This window comes from Hypanus sabinus, chromosome 7, assembly GCF_030144855.1.
Source record: "Hypanus sabinus isolate sHypSab1 chromosome 7, sHypSab1.hap1, whole genome shotgun sequence".
In the NCBI taxonomy this organism is placed as follows: Eukaryota; Metazoa; Chordata; class Chondrichthyes; order Myliobatiformes; family Dasyatidae; genus Hypanus; species Hypanus sabinus.
In genome coordinates this window covers 123,901,210-123,922,304 of record NC_082712.1, presented here as the reverse complement: position 1 = coordinate 123,922,304, position 21,095 = coordinate 123,901,210, and the positions used below count along the sequence as shown (strand labels likewise).

Sequence of the window (21,095 nt, the reverse complement as noted above, 5' to 3'; positions counted from 1 at the left end):
GCTAACAGAGACTAAAACAAAAGACTGAAGATCTGAAGAGCTTAAAGAAGTGAAGGACAGAAATTTATGGATATTCAGAATTATTTCTGCAGCTATTTTGGATCTGCCACCTTCTCTTTTGTCATCAGAGTAGTGAGAAACTACTTTTCCCCATTTCAGCCCATTAGGACTCAGTCTGACTAATCTTGCAACAGCCAGACTAAATGCAAAATAAATCCCCCTACTTGAAATGCATTCCACATTGTAACTGATTTAGTCTTTTATCATTCCTTCCACCTACAGTCCAGTGTTCATTGCTGAAAAATAAAATCACCAGTTCGGCCACTTATTCTTCCTAGAATTAGGCATTAGAAAGGTTTGGAACCTTAATTTCAATTGAACAATAAAGTCACAGATAAAGCTCCACACACAAAATGCTGAAGGAACACATCATGTCAGACAGCATCTGTGGGAATTAAAGGATGACTGACGTTTTGGGCCAAGACACGTTTTCAGATAAAGTTCGAAGTAAATCTATTATCGAAGTTCATATATGTTACCCTATACAACCCTGAGATTCATTTTCTTGCAGGCAATCGCAGTAACTATGAGAAACACAACAGAATCAATGAAAGATCACACCCAACAGGATGGGCAAACAACCAACGTGTAAAACAAAAACACCAAGCTGCAAATACAAAAAGAAAGGGAAAAAAGAAATAATAATAATAAATTAAATAAGCAATAAATATTGAGAACATGAGATGAAGAGTCATTGAAAGTGAGTCCATAGGTTGAGGGGTAGTTCAGTGATGGGGCGAGTGAAGTTATCCTCCCCTTGTTCAACAGCCTGATGGTGAAGGAGTGATAACTGCTCCTGAACCTGGTGATCTGAGTCCTGAGGCTCCTCTACCACCTTCCTGATGGCAGCAGTGAGAACAGAGCATGACCTGGATGGTGTGGGTCTTTGATGATAGATGATGCTTACCTGCAACAGCGTTCCATGCAGATATGCTCAATGGTGGCGAGGCCTTTACCTGGACTCCACCACCAAGGACACCTTTCCCTCTCTACTTTTCGCAGGGATCGTTCCCTCCACGACTGCCTGGTCCACACGTCCCTCCCCACAGATCTCCCACCTGGCACTTATCCCTGCAAGTGTAAGTGCTACACCTGTCCCTACACCTCATCTCTTACCACCATTCAGGGGCCCAAACAGTCCTTCCAGGTGAGGCAACACTTCACTTGTGAGTCTGTTGGGGTAATCTATTGCATCCGATGCTCCCGGTGCGGCCTCCTCTACATCGGCGAGACCCGACGCAGATTGGGGGACCGCTTCATCGAGCACCTATGCTCTGTCTGCCACAACAGACAGGATCTCCCAGTTGCCACTCACTTCAAGTCTCCCTCTCATTCCCATTCAGATATGTCCATACATGGCCTCCTCTACTGCCATGATGAGGCCAAACTTTGGTTGGAGGAACAACATCTCATATACTGTCTGGGTAGTCTCCAGCCCCTTGGTATGAACATCGAATTCTCCAACTTCCGGTAATTCCCTCCCTCTCCCTTCCCCATCCCACCTCTACTCTGTCTCCTCTTCTGGCTGCCTATCACCTCTCATGACTCTGCCTTCTACTACTACTCATAGTGCTTTCCCCTTAGATTCCTTCTTCACCTCTCCGGCCTATCCCCTCCCTGCTTCCCCTCCCCCACCCCTTGATCTTTCCTCTGATTGGTTTTCCACCCTCCCCCCACCATCTTTATAGGGCCTCTGCCCCCTCCTTCTTTAGTCCTGACAGAAGGTTCCGATCCGAAACGTTGACTGCTCCTTTCAATGGATGCTGCCTGACCTGCTGAGTTCATCCAGCTTTTTTGTAGGCCTTTACCTGTGATAGACAGGGTCTTATCCACTACTTTTTCATACTGGATTTACAACTTTGTATTTGGGTGATGCCAAGAATTTAAAGTATTAAATATCTAGGGTTATTTTCAACATTTGCAAGATCACAGCGCAGAGGAGCTATTTGGCTGGTTGAGTTTGTATTAGATCTATGTAAGAGTGACTTGGTTAGCTCAACCCTCCTACTCTCCTTTACAGTGTAGATGTTTTCCTTCAAATGCTAGTTCAAAAACTGCAGTTCAACCTGCTTCCATTAATATCCCTGGCAGTTTATTGCACTTCCTAACCAGTGGCTGCACAAAAAAAAATCTTCATGCCACTTTAGGCTCTCACGCCTATCATCTCATTCCATGTCCATAGCACTGACTCCTCTGCCACTGGGAACATTTTGTCTCTCTTTACTCTGTGTACAGCTTTAAATATTTTACTTGCTCTTTCAGTTCTTCTCACAGCACACTCTAAGGAAAACAACTATTTTTTTCCCATTCATTCTCACAACTAAAGCTCTTGTAACTTGAAGCATTTTGAACTCTCTTCAAAGCTCCCACACCTTTCCTAAAGTGTGGTGCCCAGCATTAAATAAACTTCATGAAGGAAGTGAAAAAGAACCCAAGGGTAACAGCAAAAGAAATACAGAAATCTCTAGAACATGCTAAAGTCTATGTTCATGTGCCCACTATAAGAAAAACACTGAGCAAGAATGATGTTCATGGTAGGACACAAAAGAGGAAACCACTGCTCTCTAAAATCAAACCATTGCTCCATGTTTCAAGTTTTCAAAAGAATGTCTGGATGTTCTGAAGTGCTTTTGGGACAATACTCTGTGGACTGTAGTATTAATTGACTGCAGAGACAATGAAGACAATTTTGAATTGTGAGGTGCCGGAGGATGCTCCTGGTGAACTGATGAGGTGATGAATGAAGAACAGAAGCATGCCAAGTGAAGGCTCAGCTTCCTTCCATCCCCAACTAAAATATAGATCCGTATGCACAGTGAGAAAGGAGTATCCCCCAGTCACCCCCATCCCACCGTCTAAAACCATATGAAACCGTAGCTTTGGGTGTGCATCTGCATGTTCATTCCATAACATTTAATGACTCAAATGCATGTCTCTCCAAAAGCTAATTGAAGAGGTGTGCTGCAAAAAGAACAAGCTGCTGCAGAACCTCTGTGAGCCAGGCAGCATCTGGAGGCAGAAGATGGCCGCCATTTTGAGTTGTGACCCTGTACCAGGACTGTGCTCACCCTCATTCCAGCCATCCTGATTTTAAGGCAGAAGTTTTCTACATGGAATGAGAGGATTGTACAATCAGGAGAGACTAATCAAATTGGGTTTGAAATCTTTGGAGTTTAGGAGAATGATAAATGGCCTTATGGAAACATATAGTTTAGGATCGAAGTAGACCTGACAGGATGGATGTCAAAATATTTTCACTAGTGAGTGAGTCTGAAACAGGGAACATTTATTGATGTATTTATTGAGATACTGGATGGGGTAGGCCATTCTGACCTACAAGCCACACCACCCAGCAATCCTCCGATTTAATCCTAGCCTAATCGCGGGACAATTTACAACGATCAATTAACCTACCAACTGGTGCGTCTTTGGAATGTGGGAGGAAACTGGAGCATCTGGAGGAAACCCACATGGTCACTGGGAAAACATACAAACTCCTTACAGGCAATGGTTGGAATTGAACCCATGTTGCATGTGCTGTAAAGATAGGAGGCTGGTCATTTAAAAATGATACGTACATGGATTCCTTCTTGCAGAAAGTAGTGAATCCAGCAAATTATAGACTCTAGATTGTTAGAAATATTTAAAGTGAAGACTAGTATATTTGTGAAAGTAGGGGGATGGTGGACTGGAGTGGTTCCTCCCAGCGGAGGAGTCAAGGCCCGGGGTAGACCAGCCGTGATTATATTGAATGGCAGGGCAGGCATGAGGAGGCTAGTGGCCTATTTCTGTTCCAGTTTTGTTATGTTATTTGTATGCATCTGGCATCACATAAGATTTGTCTCAAGAAGGCAACTACCTCAATTCCAGCACAACAGACTGCAATGGCTTCAAAGGTCTCCATAACTCAATATGATCGAGCAGCCAAAATGCCAGCTGTAGCTTCCCTCATTAATGCAGAAGTGTGGTGATATTCTATAGACTTCAGGAGATTAAATTTAACACAGCAAAGGTCATGGTGTTACAAATTAGTAGGAGGAACAAGGAGAGCAAATATAAGCTAGAGGCCACAATTTTAAAAGAAGTTTTAGAAGGATCCAAGAGTATATCTGTACAGATGATTGTAAGTGGCAAGGCAAGTTAACAACATGATTTTAAAAAACACTCAGGATCCAGAAGGTAATTGATTCCTGCCAGTCAAATACTCATACTATAAATATAAAGAGCTGTTGATCACCTTACAGAATTCTTAAAGGGGTAGACACTCTATATTACCAGAAATGTTTGTTGCACTCAGGATCACAGAATATCTGAGCACTTCTGTTGTTCCACTTGTGATTGGAGAGAGTGCCAGATTGGATGTTTCAGTTTCGGCCACAGAGTAGCTATCTAGTCTCCTAGTTTGAGGAGCTGGTGGGCCACGTCACAACCTTTCTTCTGTTCTCTTCCACTCATCAAACTGTGCAGCAGACAGCAATGACAGAAGCATATATGCTGAAACAAAATTGTAATCTGTCAAGGCAACTGAAATGTGGCCTATGCTCTACTGGACCTCTGTCCCTGCACAGTGGAGGAGTCTCAATAAGATGCTTCTAACGAAAATATTACTTGGATGTTATTCCTCATTATGTCTTTCCAAAACATTTAAGAGACAATGGCGGGCATAATCACAGCCTAATTGATTGGCCTCGAGGATTTCACTGGAATGGATGTCCTTTCTCAGTTTGAAGGCACTATATCTCAAGGCTCCATTAGAGCCATCTAGTAGGCATCCAAACCTCTTCTGCCTATGTCTAAACTGAAACCGTTCATCCAGGATCTGTATTAGCTCCCTATTTAGCAAAGCCATCATTTTAAAATTCTTTATCCTTTTTCTGTGGCATCAATTATTCTGCATTACTCCAATTCTGACCTTTTGATCATCTGCAGATTTGGTAGCTCCAATGTCAACAGGAGATAAAGACCAGAGTTCCCTTCCTAAACCTCTTCTCTTTAGAAGTTCATTATTTTTAACTAAACTCCAGTCTCCCTGACCCAGTAGCCCCTCAACTGGCACTATTTTATGGATAGAAACTTGTTACGTTGGATTGTGTTTAAAGCTACTGTATAAATACCAGATTTTGTTAAAGATGAACTTTTCTAAAGACTTCCTAAATAATTCTAGTAAATTTTGAAATTTCATTGCAGCTCACACTTCAACCTCTGTGAAGGCACCAAATTTGCAGGAGAGGTTAAACTCTTGATTCCTAACTGGATGGACTTATAAATCTCTTGTTGCCTGTTGTGAATTTCCTGTACAATAGCCAGCACGTTGCTCCAATTTGAAGAGGTGATCTGCTCTTTGAAATTAGAGGGAGACCGGAATATTTCCAACTTTCCATTTTGAACTTTCCTCCTCACCACTGGGTGTACGATGCACAGAGCAGTTAATAGTAGAATTTAAAAACAAGAGGGAATAATCAGAATCAGGTTTATATTATCACTGATACATGTCGTGAAATTGGATGTTTTGCAGCAACAATACTGGGCAAGCAAAACTAAGTTACACTAAACAGTGGAATTGTGAGGTAGTGTTCATGGACCATTTAGAAATCTGAGAGCAGAGGCCAAGAAGCAGTTCCTGAATTGTTGAGTGTCAGTCTTTAGGTTCCTGTGTCACTTCCATGATGGTAGTTATGAGAAAAGGGCATGTCCTGAGGGCTGATGGTCTTGAGGCACCGCTTCTTCAAGATGTCTTCGATAGTGAGGAGGGTTATGTCTGAGAGTACAAACATCTGTAGCCACTTTTGATCTTGCATATTGGAAGCTCCATACCGGGCAGTGACGCAGCCAGCCAGAATGTCCTTGACTGTTCACCTGTAGAAACTTGCTAAAGTCTTCAGTGACTTATCAAATCTTTTCAAACTCCTAATGAAATATAGCTGCTGATGTGCCTTGTGCCCCATTTTAAGAATCAATCTGATAAATCTTTCTTGCACTCGTTTGGGTCAGGAAGCCAGACCTATAATTGATACTGTAAGTGTGGGCTTGCAGGGATTCTGTATAATTTAATAAAATATCTTTCCCTTGTATTCAACTCCTTTAGTTATAAATAGGCAACATACAGTTTGTCAGTCTAACTCCTTGCTGCCTTTCTGTGATTCATGTTCAAGGACACCTATGGCCCTTTACATCATTTGAATAAAAACTTGCTTTTTTTTCTCTACCAGGTGGTTGCCTTCACATTATTTCACATCACATTTCTTCTGTAATATCCTTTTCTGTTCATTTAACCTGCCTAAAAACAGCCATTTCTGTAGAAACAAAGAAAAAAATAGACAAATAATAGATGTTTAATTGAACTGATGATAGTATCATAAGGTCCTTCTTGGCAATTGAGTGCTTTAATGTCTTTTCTCATTCTGATGGAGCTCTGAGTTAAAACTATAATTTTCCTATCCCTATTTTAGTCTGGAACTGTCCAGGAATCCTGTGTTGATATCCTGTGTGAGAATTTAATCAAATGTCATAGTCACTGTAGCTGTTAGAGGATTTTGGATCTTTGTCTAATTGTGGAGAATGCATTGGCGTGTGGAACTGTTCCAGCTGACGAGGGAGAATATTTGTGGTGGTACCAACAGGCTTAGATCTGAGGACAAACAAGATATCCAAGGGAAATTAAGTGCAAATTTATTCTGAGTTTTGTCTGTATGGTAATCAGGCAGATGACATTGAAATAACAGGTGAACTAAGACAGGGAACATTTTAAGAGCATATTGACTGGTCTTTGCTTATCTTTAGTTACAAGCTCAAAAAAATCCAAGTGATTTATCAAACACTTTAAAACCATGTTGACTTTGCCCATTCATGTTATTTTTTTAAGTGTCCTGCTATTGCTTCCTTAATATTAGATTCTAGCATTCATTATTATGTGTCAATCCAGCTGGTCTCTGGTTCTCTCCTCTTTCTTAACTAATGGGGCTAACTTGTTACCTTCCAGGCTCTGGGACCTATTCTAGTATCTCCCCTGTCACCCAGGCCAGGCCCTTTTCTTGCTGCCACCATAAGGTAGAAGTACAAAAGCCTCAAGACTCACATCACCAGGGTCAAGAATAGTTACTACCCTCAATCATCAGACTCTCGAATAAAAGGGGATACCTACACTCACTTGCCCCATCATTGAAATGTTCCTACAACCAATTATCTCACTTTAAAGACTCATTACCTCATGTTTTCATGATTTATTACTATTTATTTATATTTGCATTTGCACAGGCTCTTGTCTTCTGCACTCTGGCTGATCAGAATCGGGTTTATTATCACTGGCATGTGATTTGAAATTTGTTAACTTAGCAGCAGTTCAATGCAACATATAATCTAGCGGAGAGAGAAAAAAAATAATAAATAAAATAAAGCATAATAAATAAATGAGTAGATCAATTACATATATTGAATAGATTATTAAAAATGTGCAAAAACAGAAATACTGTATATTAAGCAAATGAGGTAGTGTCCAAAGCTTCAATGTCCATTTAGGAATCGGATGGTAGAGGGGAAGAAGCTGTTCCTGAATTGCAGAGTGTGTGACTTCAGGCTTCTGTATCTCCTACCTGATGATAACAGTGAGAAAAGGGCACATCCTTTGTGCTGGAGGTCTTTAATAATGGATGCTGCCTTTCTGAGACACCGCTTCTTAAAGATGTCATGGGTACTTTGTAGGCTAGTGCCCAAGATGGAGCTGACCAGATTTAAAACCTTCTGCAGCTTCTTCCGGTCCTGTGCAATAGCCCCTCCATACCAGACAGTGATGCAACCTGTCAGAATGCTCTCCCACAGTACAACTATAGAAGTTTTTGAGTATATTTGTTGACATGCCAAATCGCTTCAAACTCCTAATAAAATATAGCTGCTGTCTTGCCTTCTTTATGACTTCATCAATATGTTGGGACCAGGTTAGAAACTCAGAGATCTTGACACCCAGGAACTTGAAGCTGCTCACTCTTTCCATTTCTGATCCCTCTATGAAGATTGGTATGTGTTCCTTCATCTTATTCTTCCTGAAGTCCACAATCAGCTCTTTCGTCTTACTGACGTTGAGTGTCAGGTTGTTGCTGTTGCACCACTCCACTAGTTAGCATATCTCACTCCTGTACGCCCTCTCATTGATCCTGTTATAGTTACTACTCTATGGATTTGTGGATTATGCCCAGAACAAAATGAATCTTAAGGTTGGATATGGTGACATATAAGTAGTTCAATAATAAAATATACTTAGATAATAAAATAAGAAGAGCTTTGAGCAAAACACTGGGATGCATTGATTCAGTGGACAATTTCCATTCAGTTTTATTCATGACCTTAGATGACCTTTCATTCATGGTAGCAATCATGCCTAGGGTTATGCAGTTGAATTATATTGGCTGAAGAATGCATTCCAAGAAGGAACATTGTTGTTGAACTGAATGAGAAAGGAAAAGCTTGCATTGCTACTTATAAATTTTGAAATATTATTAATAGATGTGGTGTGGAATTGTATCCCTGGACATACTGTTGTATCCCAATTATAATTATACAATTATGTTATTACAATTATAATCCCAAGGACGTACTATTGGGCCTTTGCATGATGTTGATCAGACTGCATTTAAATATTGTGAGTAATATTGGGCTCCATATTCAAGAGAGGATGTGCTTTCCCTGGAGAAGGTCCAGAAGAGTGATCCTGCTAATGAAAGGCTTAACATATGAGGAGTATTTGTTGTCACTGGGACTGTGCACTATGGAGTTCAGACGGATGAGTGGGGGATCTACCAGATACTGAAAGGCCTGGATAGAGTGCACATGTAGAGGATGCTTGCAATAGCAGGAGAGCCTAGGATTCGAGAGCACAGTCTGAGGATAAAAGGAAGACCTATTAAAACTGAGATAAGAAGGACTTTGTTCAGCCAGAATCAGAATCTGTAATTTGCTGTCATAGAGGGCTGAGAAGGCTAAAACATTGGGTGTATTTAAGGCAGAGATTGATAGGGTTTTGACTTGTAAGGGGGTTAAGGGAAGCCAATGAAGCTGCAGTGCAGTCTTTCATTGATTCTATTATGGTTATTGGATTTATCAAGTATGCCTGCAAGAAAATGAATTTCAGGGTTGTATAAGGTGACATATGCGTACTTTGATAATAAATTTACTTTGAACTTTGAAAATCAGCTGTGGTTGAACAATGAAGCAGTGTCAATAGGCTTAATAGCCTAATGTTGCACCTATATTTTATGATCTTATGGAATTGCATTTACAGTCAGATGTCCTGTCACTGTAGCAAGAAATATTCTTCTAGAATGAAATTTGCTAGAGACAGTCTCCAGACCATTTCTTTTCCCCATATTACTAGCTGGACGACAGAGCACATATTGAAATACATTTGGTGCTATAATGCCCATTATTATAGAATCTTAACATGTGGATTAATTTACTTTAGCAGCTTTGAATTGCTCAATATCTTAAGTACTGCATGGTTCAAAAAACTAATGGCAATTGGATTAAGATGACAGGGAAAAGAACATCTTAGCTTGTGAGCGTCTTATATTGTTCTAGACTTTTAGAATTTGCATATCCTGCTTGGGCTAACGCATTGGTGAAATTTATGTGGTAGGGTATTTTAACACCCTAAGTAGTTGAAGGAGAAGGCAGACACAGACAGTGAGTACCACGAAGATTCTACAATACCTTGTGCCTCCAAGAGTTGGAGTCACAGTGATAACGAAACAACGCCTCTACTTCCTCCGAAGTTGGGCATATCCCCGTTGACCCTTACCATACTTTATAGATGTACTTCAGAAAGCATCTTACCTGGATGCATACCAGGTTGCTATGGCAACTATTCTGCTCAACTGCAGATATTTGTGGACATTCTCAGTCACCTGGCCTTCGCTGAATCTGTCAACACTTCCTGCTAATATGAAAAGCTACCATTATGCAGCCAGCAATAATCCAAGATCCCTCCCACCTAGTTATTCCCTCTTCTCCACCCCCCCACATCCTCTTCTGTTGGCAGAAAATAACAAAAGCTTGAAAATATGCACCACCACCACCTTGCATTTAGACACTTGAAGGGACCTCTTCTATGTTAAAGATGAATTCTTGACCTCAAAATCTGTCTTGTCATGGCCCTGCACATTACTCTCCATCTGCACTGCATGTTCTGAGAAAATGTAACCATAACCCTATTTCTGCATTCTGTTATTGGTTCTAACTTTAAACTACCTCAATTATCTGTATGCATACCATCCAACACAGCAGTTTTCACTGTATCCAGTACATTCAACAACAATAAATCAACATCTAATTACATCAGCCTGGGCTAATGATAATCGAATACAGTACACCATAACTCATCATCCCTTTTTAAAGTGGAAGGCCTTCCCGCTATTTTAAAACAGCAACAGCAACAGCAAATAAATCATCCGTGAGTGGAAGGAAATAATTACTGTATGTCTGTTAAGCAACTAAGCTCTTTGTTCATGCATCAAATTCACACAAATGTTTTCTCGAGTTTGAAATACTCTCTCTGCTTCCATTTTTTTGGGCTAAGGCACCAAAGATTATCTCCCTAGTTCCACATTTTTTGATGCTGGGAATTTTTTTCTTTTCATTAAGGAACAAGAAGTTTAGAGCTATGTCATTCAAGGGTGTTTAATACAAACACTTCTTCGCACAATATGTAGTGGTAGGATTCTGAGACAATTCATTGTCAAATGCTAGGTAAATTGAAGATGTGAGAATCTAGAGATGACTAGATTATTTTGTCAGACCCAGGGAAAAGGAGTTGTAGAGCCGAGGCAGATATTTGGAATTAAGTTGCAGTTGGAATTAGTTAAGATAGAGATGGAAATGCTTAATGTTTACTCCTGATCTGTGTTCCCTCTCTGTTGCTCCTTATAATGAACAGCTTGCATTGGTTTAGAATATAGTGTGTCAGTACCCTAACTTCATGGAGTTTTGGAATTTTAAAACAACTGTTGATCCACTTCTGTAGCCCTTTCTACTGTATTGCCTGACACAAAATGAGGCTAATTAACCGCAATATTCGGAAAGCCTTCAGACCACTACTAAGTGGGCTGTTGCTAAGCGATGCTAATTAATATTAGAGGCTTCACTGGATGATGCAAGCATGAGCAATGTTTTTGTTCCTCACAGTGGCACACTCACTGGGGGCTGGGCTGCTGAAGCAAGTGGACAATGTCCAGAAAGAAAGGGACATCAGATGATGCGTGGCTTGATGGTGAAATGGATCCAGATGTTGGAGGGATGATCCAGAACTTCAGTGTGAATCTTAATGAACACAACAGTCTACAGGAAACTCTGGAAAAGGCTCGTGAACTGTTCCAGCATTGCGACAAAGAGGAGAAGGGCTTCATTACGAAGAGAGACTTGCAGGTAGGGTAAATGTTCGGCTATTTCTTCAGAGGCAACTTTCCTTTAATGAAACCAATCTTATTGTTAGAAGATTATTTTTTATTGATTATGATGGTGAAATGTGTGCTGGCTGAAGTTTGGCCATCCAGTCCCAAGTGTTCGTGGAGTCAAAATGGTCTACCTCCTGGAAACTTTGAAGAGTTGGGGACAGTAAAGGGAATATTATATTAAAGATGTTCTGTGCATTGTGTCCCAGGCGTCAGCCTGCATTGGGTAGATCACCCAAGTTTTCATATCAGAAGCCATGTCAAATCCCACTATAGAAGCTTGAGCACTAAGTTGCTGACATTAGAAGTATAGCACTGACAGAGTGGTGCAGATGTTAAACCAGCAGCTCACACTAAAGAACCCATGGCACAATTTTGAAGAAAGCACAGGAGTTCTGAAGCTGAATCCTCAGACAAAACCAGAGATTGCCTGGTTCCCTATATGTAAAAATCTCAAATAATACTTTAATACCTGCAAACTGCTCTGCAAAACCCAGATTTCTTGGGAAGTGTTTGGCTGATTGTGGGCAATACAGAAACACAGTGTAACTCTGCATCCATAAAATCAGAAACTACTGGGAATACTCAGCAGCTTAGGCTGAAAGGATGAAGGGTCAAGAGGTCATTGACCTGAAATGCCAACTCTGACTAGGGTCAATTCTGTCAGTTCATTGGCTGTTGGTACTTTCGTACCTGGCTTGCATTTCTCCCGATTACTTGTCATTGGATTTAATAAAAATTGACAGAACTCTGCCCTATTCTAAATCTGTACATGGAGGGCATGGTTTTAGAACATAGGACAGTAAGCACAGTACAGGTCCTTTGGTCTATGATATTGTGCCAACCTTTTAAACTACTCTAAGATTAAGATAACCCTTCCCTCCTTCCCTTCCCCGTGATTTTTTAAAGCAAAAAAAGCTTTGTGGACTTCTAACATGCCTATTTTTTTAAACTAAGAAAAATATCAGTGTACAAGAACATGTGATGTAGTCATGAGGTGTAATTAAAACTTAAGTGGCAATCAAAATAAAATGTGCGTTTAAAAATTGTCTGAGCCATCTATAAACCTGTCCCAGATAGATTACTTGAATGGAGGATGTTTTATGCCAGCCACTGCCTACTTGATCCTATCCAAGTAATATTCAGCATTAGCATCTAGATGTATTGACAACTGGCAGCCATTTAAGAGCAACATCGCGAGAGTGCTGAGTTATTGGAGCTGCTATTTTTCAGATAAATGGCTCAGTTGCTCAGGTGGAAGGCTTACAGAGATTTCTGGTGGCCTTAACCAACACAGTGAACTTGATCTCATTGGCTGCTCATGGGTCAGAATTTGCTGGCTGTTGAGCAATGGGCATCATATAAATGTAAGTTTTGGAGTCTAGCCTTGATTCTCAACTTCTTGTGATAAGACATTTAATTTGTTTGAGAATGTCCTTTCAGTGGAGATTGAAAGCACTTTAAAAGATTAAAATCATGGACCAAGCTTATAATTAATGAAGATTATATTTTACTGCACCCTTATCCTGTACTCCGATCGAGATTACCTTATCTTAGAAACACACACAAAATGCTGGTGGAACGCAGTAGACCAGGCAGCATCTACAGGAAGAAGTACAGTCGACGTTTTGGGTCGGACGATTTCGGGTCAACGTTTCGTCCTGACGAAGGGTCTGGACCCGAAACATCGACTGTACTTCTTCCTATAGATGCTGCCTGGTCTGCTGTGTTCCACCAGCATTTTGTGTGTGTTGCTTCAATTTCCAGCAACTGCAGATTTTCTCGTGTTTACTTTATCTGAGCTGTATGGTGAGTCAAGATGTATTGTAGCACCTTGCATTACCTATAATTTTAGTTCCATCCTAAACAGATGAAAAGAAAACCTGCTTTTCAAAACATGAAAATGGATGAAGTAGGGACACATTGAAAGGAACTGAAACAACTAGTGATGATTTTGGAATTAAATACTGATACATTGAGATAAAATTGAAGTAAATATTAGTTAATTTATAATGGCATTGAGTCTTGACTGTATGGTGAGTTCCAATGTAATTTATGTTTACAGATACAGATAGCTTTGCATTTCGAAGGGGGGGGGGGGAAGAGATGGGGAATGTCATCCAACATTTGTGCTTCTGATGACAATTAGAAAACTGAGAGTTGGTTCATTTGTTAAATAGAAAGATAAAATGTTTCCATAGAGAAGGAGTTTGCTGCTCTTTTTTATGGGGATGAGGAAAGGCAGGAAGGTAGCTCGGTGGAGCTAAAGAAGAAAGCGAAGGAAGATCGGAGGAGGTGACACCTGATGGTCTGTTTAGAGGGTGGTTATGAGCATAGTCAGGTGTGGTTTAGGGACGATAGGAGGGTTATCCTCCTCTAACATGAATTCGGGTTTCCTCTCCTGATATGCCGAGCATTTTCAGCTGATGTGTTTATGTCAGATCTTGGGTAAATGCTGTGCTCTTTCTCTTCCTGTATTTTTTTTTTGCTTTCTTCTGCCCCCATTTGTCTCTGGGCCTGTCTCTCTCGCTCTCTCTGTGTCTGTCCCTGCCCCTCTGCCTTCTACCTCTGCCTCTGGCCCTTGCCCCCCTCCATCTGCCTCTGCCTCTGTCTATCAAAGGCATTGCATTGCTCTCTCTGTTACTCTGAAACTTAAAACAGATGTGTTTTCTCTCTTTTCTGGTTCTAATGAAAGATCACAACCTGAAAAGTCTCCACTGCTGATGCATGTCCTGCTGACTATCTCTGGCGTTTTCCATTTTTGCTTCACTTTTGCAGCATGTGATGCTATTTGATTTGGGTCAGGAGGGAGAATGGTTTCAGAGGATTGATGGTGATGAAAGCTGGAATCAAATTGTTATGGAGGACATAGGGGCCCAGTGAAGAGGCTACAGTGAGAGTGGAAAAGCAGGAATAGCACAAGTAGGGCAGGATGAGGAGAAGGAGGCAGGGGAATGGTAAGTAAAGTTGGCATATTGTCTCCAATGTCTCCATGATGGTTTGGACAATTGTGAACAGTGTAGAAGAGATCAGAGACTCCAATGGATGAAATAATGCAGCCCGTGTGGTCATTTTTATCCACACAATAGCATCCTGGAGCTTTATTCGAGGAGTGAATCTGCAAGGTGATGCAGCAAAGGTTGACGATTTGATAGTCAAATTTGATGATATGATAAAGGCACGGTCGTACAGAAACTTGGATGAACAAAGTGTTATTAGGGATAATTACCAGAAAATTAAAGAGAGGAGAATTGGGTGATTGGGATTGTGCATAGGAAAACAATAATAAGTGCCCTAAGGATCCCTTTCAGAGAATGTCAGTGTCAACACCAAGGTATCTGTGGGCCTGGTCAAGGCTACAAGAGTGGTGTTGATGGGTTCGGCTAGGGACAGCAGGGGATTGCATGGACCCAAGGCAAAGTAATGAACAGTGTGAATTGAGCAACAGGAACTAGATACAAGAACATACAATGATGAAGTGAAGGAGTGGAGTGTGCAACAGTCAGGTATGCATATAATCATGTAATACTGAAATATGTAATATTGGCTCAATTGAGTCAAGTTGTGGGTATGAATGGAGGGTGGAATTGATGAACTGATTGTGATGAGTTAAAGGGATCTTGCTTGGAGAATAAGCATCTGGGCTGGAGATGGTTGTCCCTGGGACAACATGGACCAAGGCTATCTAATGGAGTACAAGTTCATCTGGTAGCAAGGGATTGTCCTAGGCTGAAGATAACTGTCCCTAGGGATGCCTAATGACCTAACATCAAAAGCCTTTGGTGTAAAACTGAAGGAATGGGAGCAAAGGAGCAGAGGAGAGGGTGAGGGATAAATCCCAAGGAACAAAACGATAACAGAGTTGTTGCAACATTTGTCGAACTGTAAGCAGTTCACAGCAGTGAGAACAGAAAGAGAATTGTAGGGTGTGGGACCAGTGTAATCCACCGAAGGGTGATAGAGAAGGGGAGTGAAACAGGGCGGTGTGCCAAGCCTCAGGAAGCAGTGATCTCTCAGCACCATGAGCTGTAGTTAAGAGTAGTGCTTGCCTGAGATTCTCCTTGTGCTGTTAAACATTTAAAATAGATATTAGGTGCATTGTAGCTTGTATTGTTATGAATTCTTTGTGCATTTTTTGAAATATTCGTTTTTCAGAACATGGGCATTTCTGGCAATTTATTAGCTGTCTTTATATATTCTTAAGAAGATGTTGGTGAGTCATCACTTTGAACCACAGCAGCACTTGTGAGAACGGTGCTGTTTCAGTGCCATTGGGTAGGAAGTTCTATCAATGCATTTTCAAGTCAGGATTTTCAGGGCCACCTTCAGGGGCTGGTCTTTCCATGCAGCTGCGGCCGTTGTCCAGATTTGGCAAGAAGGGGGTCTGTCGATGTTTTTGTTTCCTTAGGCAGTCCATTGCAGTCAAAGAGGGCTGGCTTTCACTCTGCTCTGTGTGCGCTGAGATCTGATGAGCCCAACGTCTGTGCCCCCAGAGTCTGTCACAGGTGGGTTTTAACAGGGAGAGTGGTTGAGTAATATGTCAGATGGTGCACTCCTTCTGATATTCATGCTGGGATTTAGCCCACCACATCTATGCTGACCAGTGGGCACCCGTTCATAATTAATCCCATTTTTCAGCACATAACCTGGACACAAATGGCTTTGACATTTTGTTCTTTGGTGTTGGAGCAGCCAAAGTGAGTAAGCACAATGCATTTATTGTTTGCATGTAATGGGTTCCTGTGTAACCATTGCTGGAGGGAATGGATATTTAGTGTGGTGATGAGATGGTTGTTTCTGGATGACATTGATCACCATGAATGTTATTGGAGCTGAACTCATCCAGGGAAGGAGAATCATTATTACTTGCCTTTTGCCTTGTTGATAGTGGAAGGGTACCCCAATTTTCCAGCCTCTGGTTTCCTCCCGTAGCCCTGGCATTGACCTAGCGAATCCCATTGATATTTTGGTCCATGTGATTCGCAGGATGTTGATGGTGGAATACTTTGCAATGGTAACATCTGATATAGGGTGGAAATAGTTACTGCCTGGCACTTCTGAGGCATGAATGTTGCTATCAGTGTTACCCAATCTTCTGTACGGTAATAATGAGATTGAATAATGGGCAAGTGATGTAGTCAATAACATTTATTCAAAGGACAGGAGGCAGGTTGACTTGCAACCTGTTTCAATGTTACCTGCTGCTGGCTTCAGTTGATCAGACTGGGCTCAGACTGAGCTCCAAGCTCAGGATGCCCTCTCCTATGTGTTGGCCCTAGAAATGCACAACCAAACTATCCTTGTGATTTCTGTTTTAATACCCTGTTCAGTCATGCTTACAGACTCTCATTCTCACAGGTGCATGGCATCTTACCCATTCTGATTCATATCCAACATTATTAACTTCTGGCTTGCTTTAGTTTGGCAAATTCCAAGGGAATTTCCTTCATCTGAATGTGAGATACATACTTTCCTCCTAATTCGCATCTTTCTTGTCATGTTTTAGGTTTTTATAATGAATCATTTGTCAAAACAAAACTTGTGTTGCTATTAAATATTGACTATTTTGGTGAGTACTGTCACTCTTAAGGTAATTCCTGATGCTCTTGCCTCACTTGCACATTCAATGTAAACTTCTGTTCAACTTCTCCTCTATGCTTCATTTAGAATATAGAACACAGAACAATATTGTGCAGAACTAATTAAACTAGTAACTAATGCCCAAATTAATGAATCCTTTCTGCCTTCCTGATGCCCAATTCCCTCCATTCAGTTCACATTCATGTGCCTACTAAGAGCCTCCAAAATGCCTCTTTTTTTGCCTCCACTACCACCCTGGCTCCCACCACTCTGTTTAAAAAAACCTTGCCCCAAGCATTTTCTTTGAACTTGCCTGCTCTCCCCCAATTCTAGAATTGGGCTATTTGTTTTACTCCGTCATCCACCTACATATACCAGTCTTCATAGGTCACTCTGCAAGTCTCTCACTGCATCTTCTGCTACTTTTAATTAGTGGATTAAGATTAAGATAACATTCACCACTGATGCACTTAACTAACAGAGTCTGCACACAATTCGAAGTTTATTTGAATTCCTAAACACAAGAATTGCTTGCTTCATCATCTCATCCCCGAATGTTGTCCAGGTATTCTATATCATTTGTTATGGAGTTGTGAATAAAAATGAATATTGTGCAAGCAAACTCACTTCTGAAGTTATGATGGAAACAAGGCCACCAATTAAACAGCAGCATGTGGATGGGTACTGCCTTGAGGAATTCCTGGGATGTTGCCCTGGACCTGGGATGATTGGCCTCGCACAACTACAACCATCTTCCTTTGTCTATTGGAGTATTTTTCCCCTTGGTGATCATCGACATCAGCTTTGCCTTGACGCAACACTCAGCTAAATGCTGCCTTGATGTCAAGTGCAGGCCCACTCATCTCAGTTCTGTTCAGTTCAGTTCCAGTTTATTGTCATTTAGAAACCACAAATGCAATGCAGTTTAAAAAATGAGACAACGTCTCATCTCTAGAACTTAGTTCTTTGCTGCCTGTTTGGACCAAGGCTGTTTGAGCTCTGAAGCTGTGAGACTAGTAGAATATGTAACGTCAAAACCTAATCCAAAATCAAAACAATAGCTGCTGGCCTGCGACTACCACAGGGTAGTTATACTTGCATGGCACACCCTCAGCTCCAATGAAACGATTGTTCCAAAGGATCAAATTCCTTATTTCAATCCTTTTGTAGCAATTAGCAAACATACAATCTTGAAGCGATATTAAGTGGTCAGCAAAAATGTGACCTCTGTTGGTTCTGGGCCTCAAACCGCCATAAAATAAGCAAGAATACGTAACTTATTCCCTTCTATTTTACCACACTCCAACTTATGTGAGTAATTACCACAATAAATGTTCAAAATACAAAACAAATAAAGAACAGATGCGTAGCTCCTACATTCCAGCCCCTTAACTAGATTAGATTCAACTTTATTGTCATTGTGCCGAGATACAAATACAGATACAAAGCCAATGAAATGCAGTTAGCATCTAACCAGAAATGCAAAGAATAGTGTTATTTACAAAATAACTGCAAATAGAAAGTAAGTGTTGTAGCACACAAATATAAAAGTACTGAGACAGTACAATATGGGTGCAATACTGTTTAGCGCTGTGATGTGAGGTTCAGCAGGGTCACAAGAACCTGCTGAAGCTCTTCCTGTGCCTGCTGGTACTGGAGCAAAGGCTCCTGTAGTGCTTACCTGATGGGAGGAGAGTGAAAATTATTATAATAATTACAAGTACATCTACTATGACACAGGAGACACGAAATCTCAACATTTACTCAAATATCCTCTTCTGTTAACAGTCTATCCTGGTTTGTGCTCTTCTCCTGCCGGGCCAGGTTGTCCCTCTTGACTGCATTCAGGAAAATCTGTCTTGAATCGCTGCTGCCAAAGCTTATCCAAATGAAAAACTGAAGTCCCACTAACTGTCACGTTGAGCTTGTCGATGAGGCTCATTGTGCAGAATAGTGCTGTACTTTCTTGATCTCGGAAAGCACAAGCAGTCAGTGTCTGAGACTTCACCTGAACTGGAATTATAGGAAATTTACAATCAAGATCCCCAGCCCCCATAAAGCCATTAGATGCCAGGGTGGTACTTGTTGCTGTGTTTGCTTCATTTGTGGCTTGTTTCGAATCTGTACCCTTTTCATCAATTTAATTTTCTACAGTAGTGGCAAAGCTGTTTCCTTCAGTTTGAGGATGAAATTGTGACCTCATTTTGTTCACGTCTTTACTTACTGCTGGCGATGTTGTATTGTATACTTCCCCTAATTAGTGTGTACCAATCTCTGCTTGCCTTTCAAAAAGACCGACAATGCCAGTGAAATTAACCTTATGGTTGTGCTGTTTTGGCAGTTTATGCACAGCCAATCTCCATTCTTTTTTAGGTTCAATGGGTAATTTATTTACTACTGTCTTCATATTAGCAGGCATGTTTAACTCATGGATGACCTGCATGGCATTGCAACAACCTCTAAGAAAAAGACTGTAGTCATGAAGAGTTTTCACAACTTCTGATTTGAGATGTGGCCAAGAAAGACCCCTTTCCATGTAGGCCACAGCATTTACCTGCTCACCACCAGAAACATTCCTGTAGTAAAGCTATATACTCTTCCTCTGGGTTGGATCAACTGCAACTTTTGATAAGCTCTTTAGGGTAACCTCCACTGTACTGTTTGAGCAATCAGAGATGGTCACCAGAGTGTTCAGCCTTACTTACCATGCTATTCTTAAAATTCCACACAAATGAATGATGCTGCAATTGATAGCCGTTGAGAGTTGAATCTCTCTTTTGGGTAGGGTGCTTGTTATTTCCTTTCATGTCATTATGGCCTCCAGCGCAGCATTTAGACCTCTATCATCTGAAACACGAGTGTTATCATATTGTAGATCAATGTTCTCAGGAGCACCTTGTTGCATTGGACATGGCACAGGTTCGGAGTACCTCCAACACGTAGAGTAAGAGTGAACACCTTGAACTGCTTCTCAGGGTTCAAGCCTGTGGCTCATAGACATTTGTTCCTTGAATATAAACACACAAAATGCTGAAGGAGCTCAGCAGATGAGGTAGTATCTGTAGAGAAGAGTAAACAATCAACGTCTCGGGCTGAGACCCTTTCTCGTGTTTGTGTTCCTTAAATGTATCCACCTTGACACTGAGTCTACTGGATTTCCTCTGTCCCTGTCAGCATAGGAACTCTGCCCACAGATCTGTGTTGCAGTAGCTTTTGAATAACTACCACTTTAACTCTGGCTATCTTGGCTGCAATTTCTTCTCGCAACCTAAGCTGACGCCATCTGTCTCTGAAGTTGTTTCCCATTTTCCTCCAAGGCATGCTTATCCCTGAATATCTGTTGTTCTGCATATAACTCAGTGAAATCAGCCATTTTAATGTGCATGGATGTGATATTAGATGCACAGGATGTCTTGCTAGCAACAGAACATGCTCCACACATGCTAGACACTCTGTCCTCAGTGTTTACATCATCCTGTAAATCATCACGCTTGTATGTAGTCACAGCTTGTTCTTTGGAGTGCAAATATTTTCATTTCCCCCAGCGAACAAACCTTCATTATGACATGTTTATTTAATTGCTCTTAGCTTCAAGGTTACTGCTTCCAGCTGAAATAATTTTATCTTCTTAATGTGCAAAACAGATAAAACAATGGCAGTTTTAATTCAGCTTTTCAACAGTGGAAATTCAATACTTCAATTCTTCAGCTTTTTAACAGAACCAAGAGTCGAGCAATTCAGGTCACCACCTCTACACAGCATTTCCAGTTTAGCCCAAGTGGACATGGCAACGTTGACCACTTGAAAACTGTGCTTCAAATTCAAATCCAAGCACACAGCATGAAACAGCATTAAAGGCCGTTACTTGTCACAAGCTGCTCCAGGCTGGTGCTTCCAATTTCTCGGACACATCCAAGTACTGATTTTTGTTAGGTATAATGGTTGAAATTTTTACTGACAAAATGTAGCAGCAGAAACTAATCCAAAATCAAACAACTAGACACATGAGTGAGGGTGTGA

General features: G+C 41.1%; 1 protein-coding gene across 2 annotated transcripts in view; it reads left to right on the top strand.

Moving 5' to 3' along the window:
- The window catches only part of cracr2b (calcium release activated channel regulator 2B), a 167,385-nt gene that overhangs the window by 31,012 nt on the left and 115,278 nt on the right, over positions 1 to 21,095 (top strand). For both annotated transcript variants that reach the window (XM_059975514.1, XM_059975512.1), the window contains exon 2: positions 11,230 to 11,469. In XM_059975514.1, coding sequence (XP_059831497.1) covers positions 11,272 to 11,469 — 198 coding nt within the window. In that variant the 5' untranslated portion in view covers positions 11,230 to 11,271. The remainder of the gene's footprint in view (positions 1 to 11,229; positions 11,470 to 21,095) is intronic.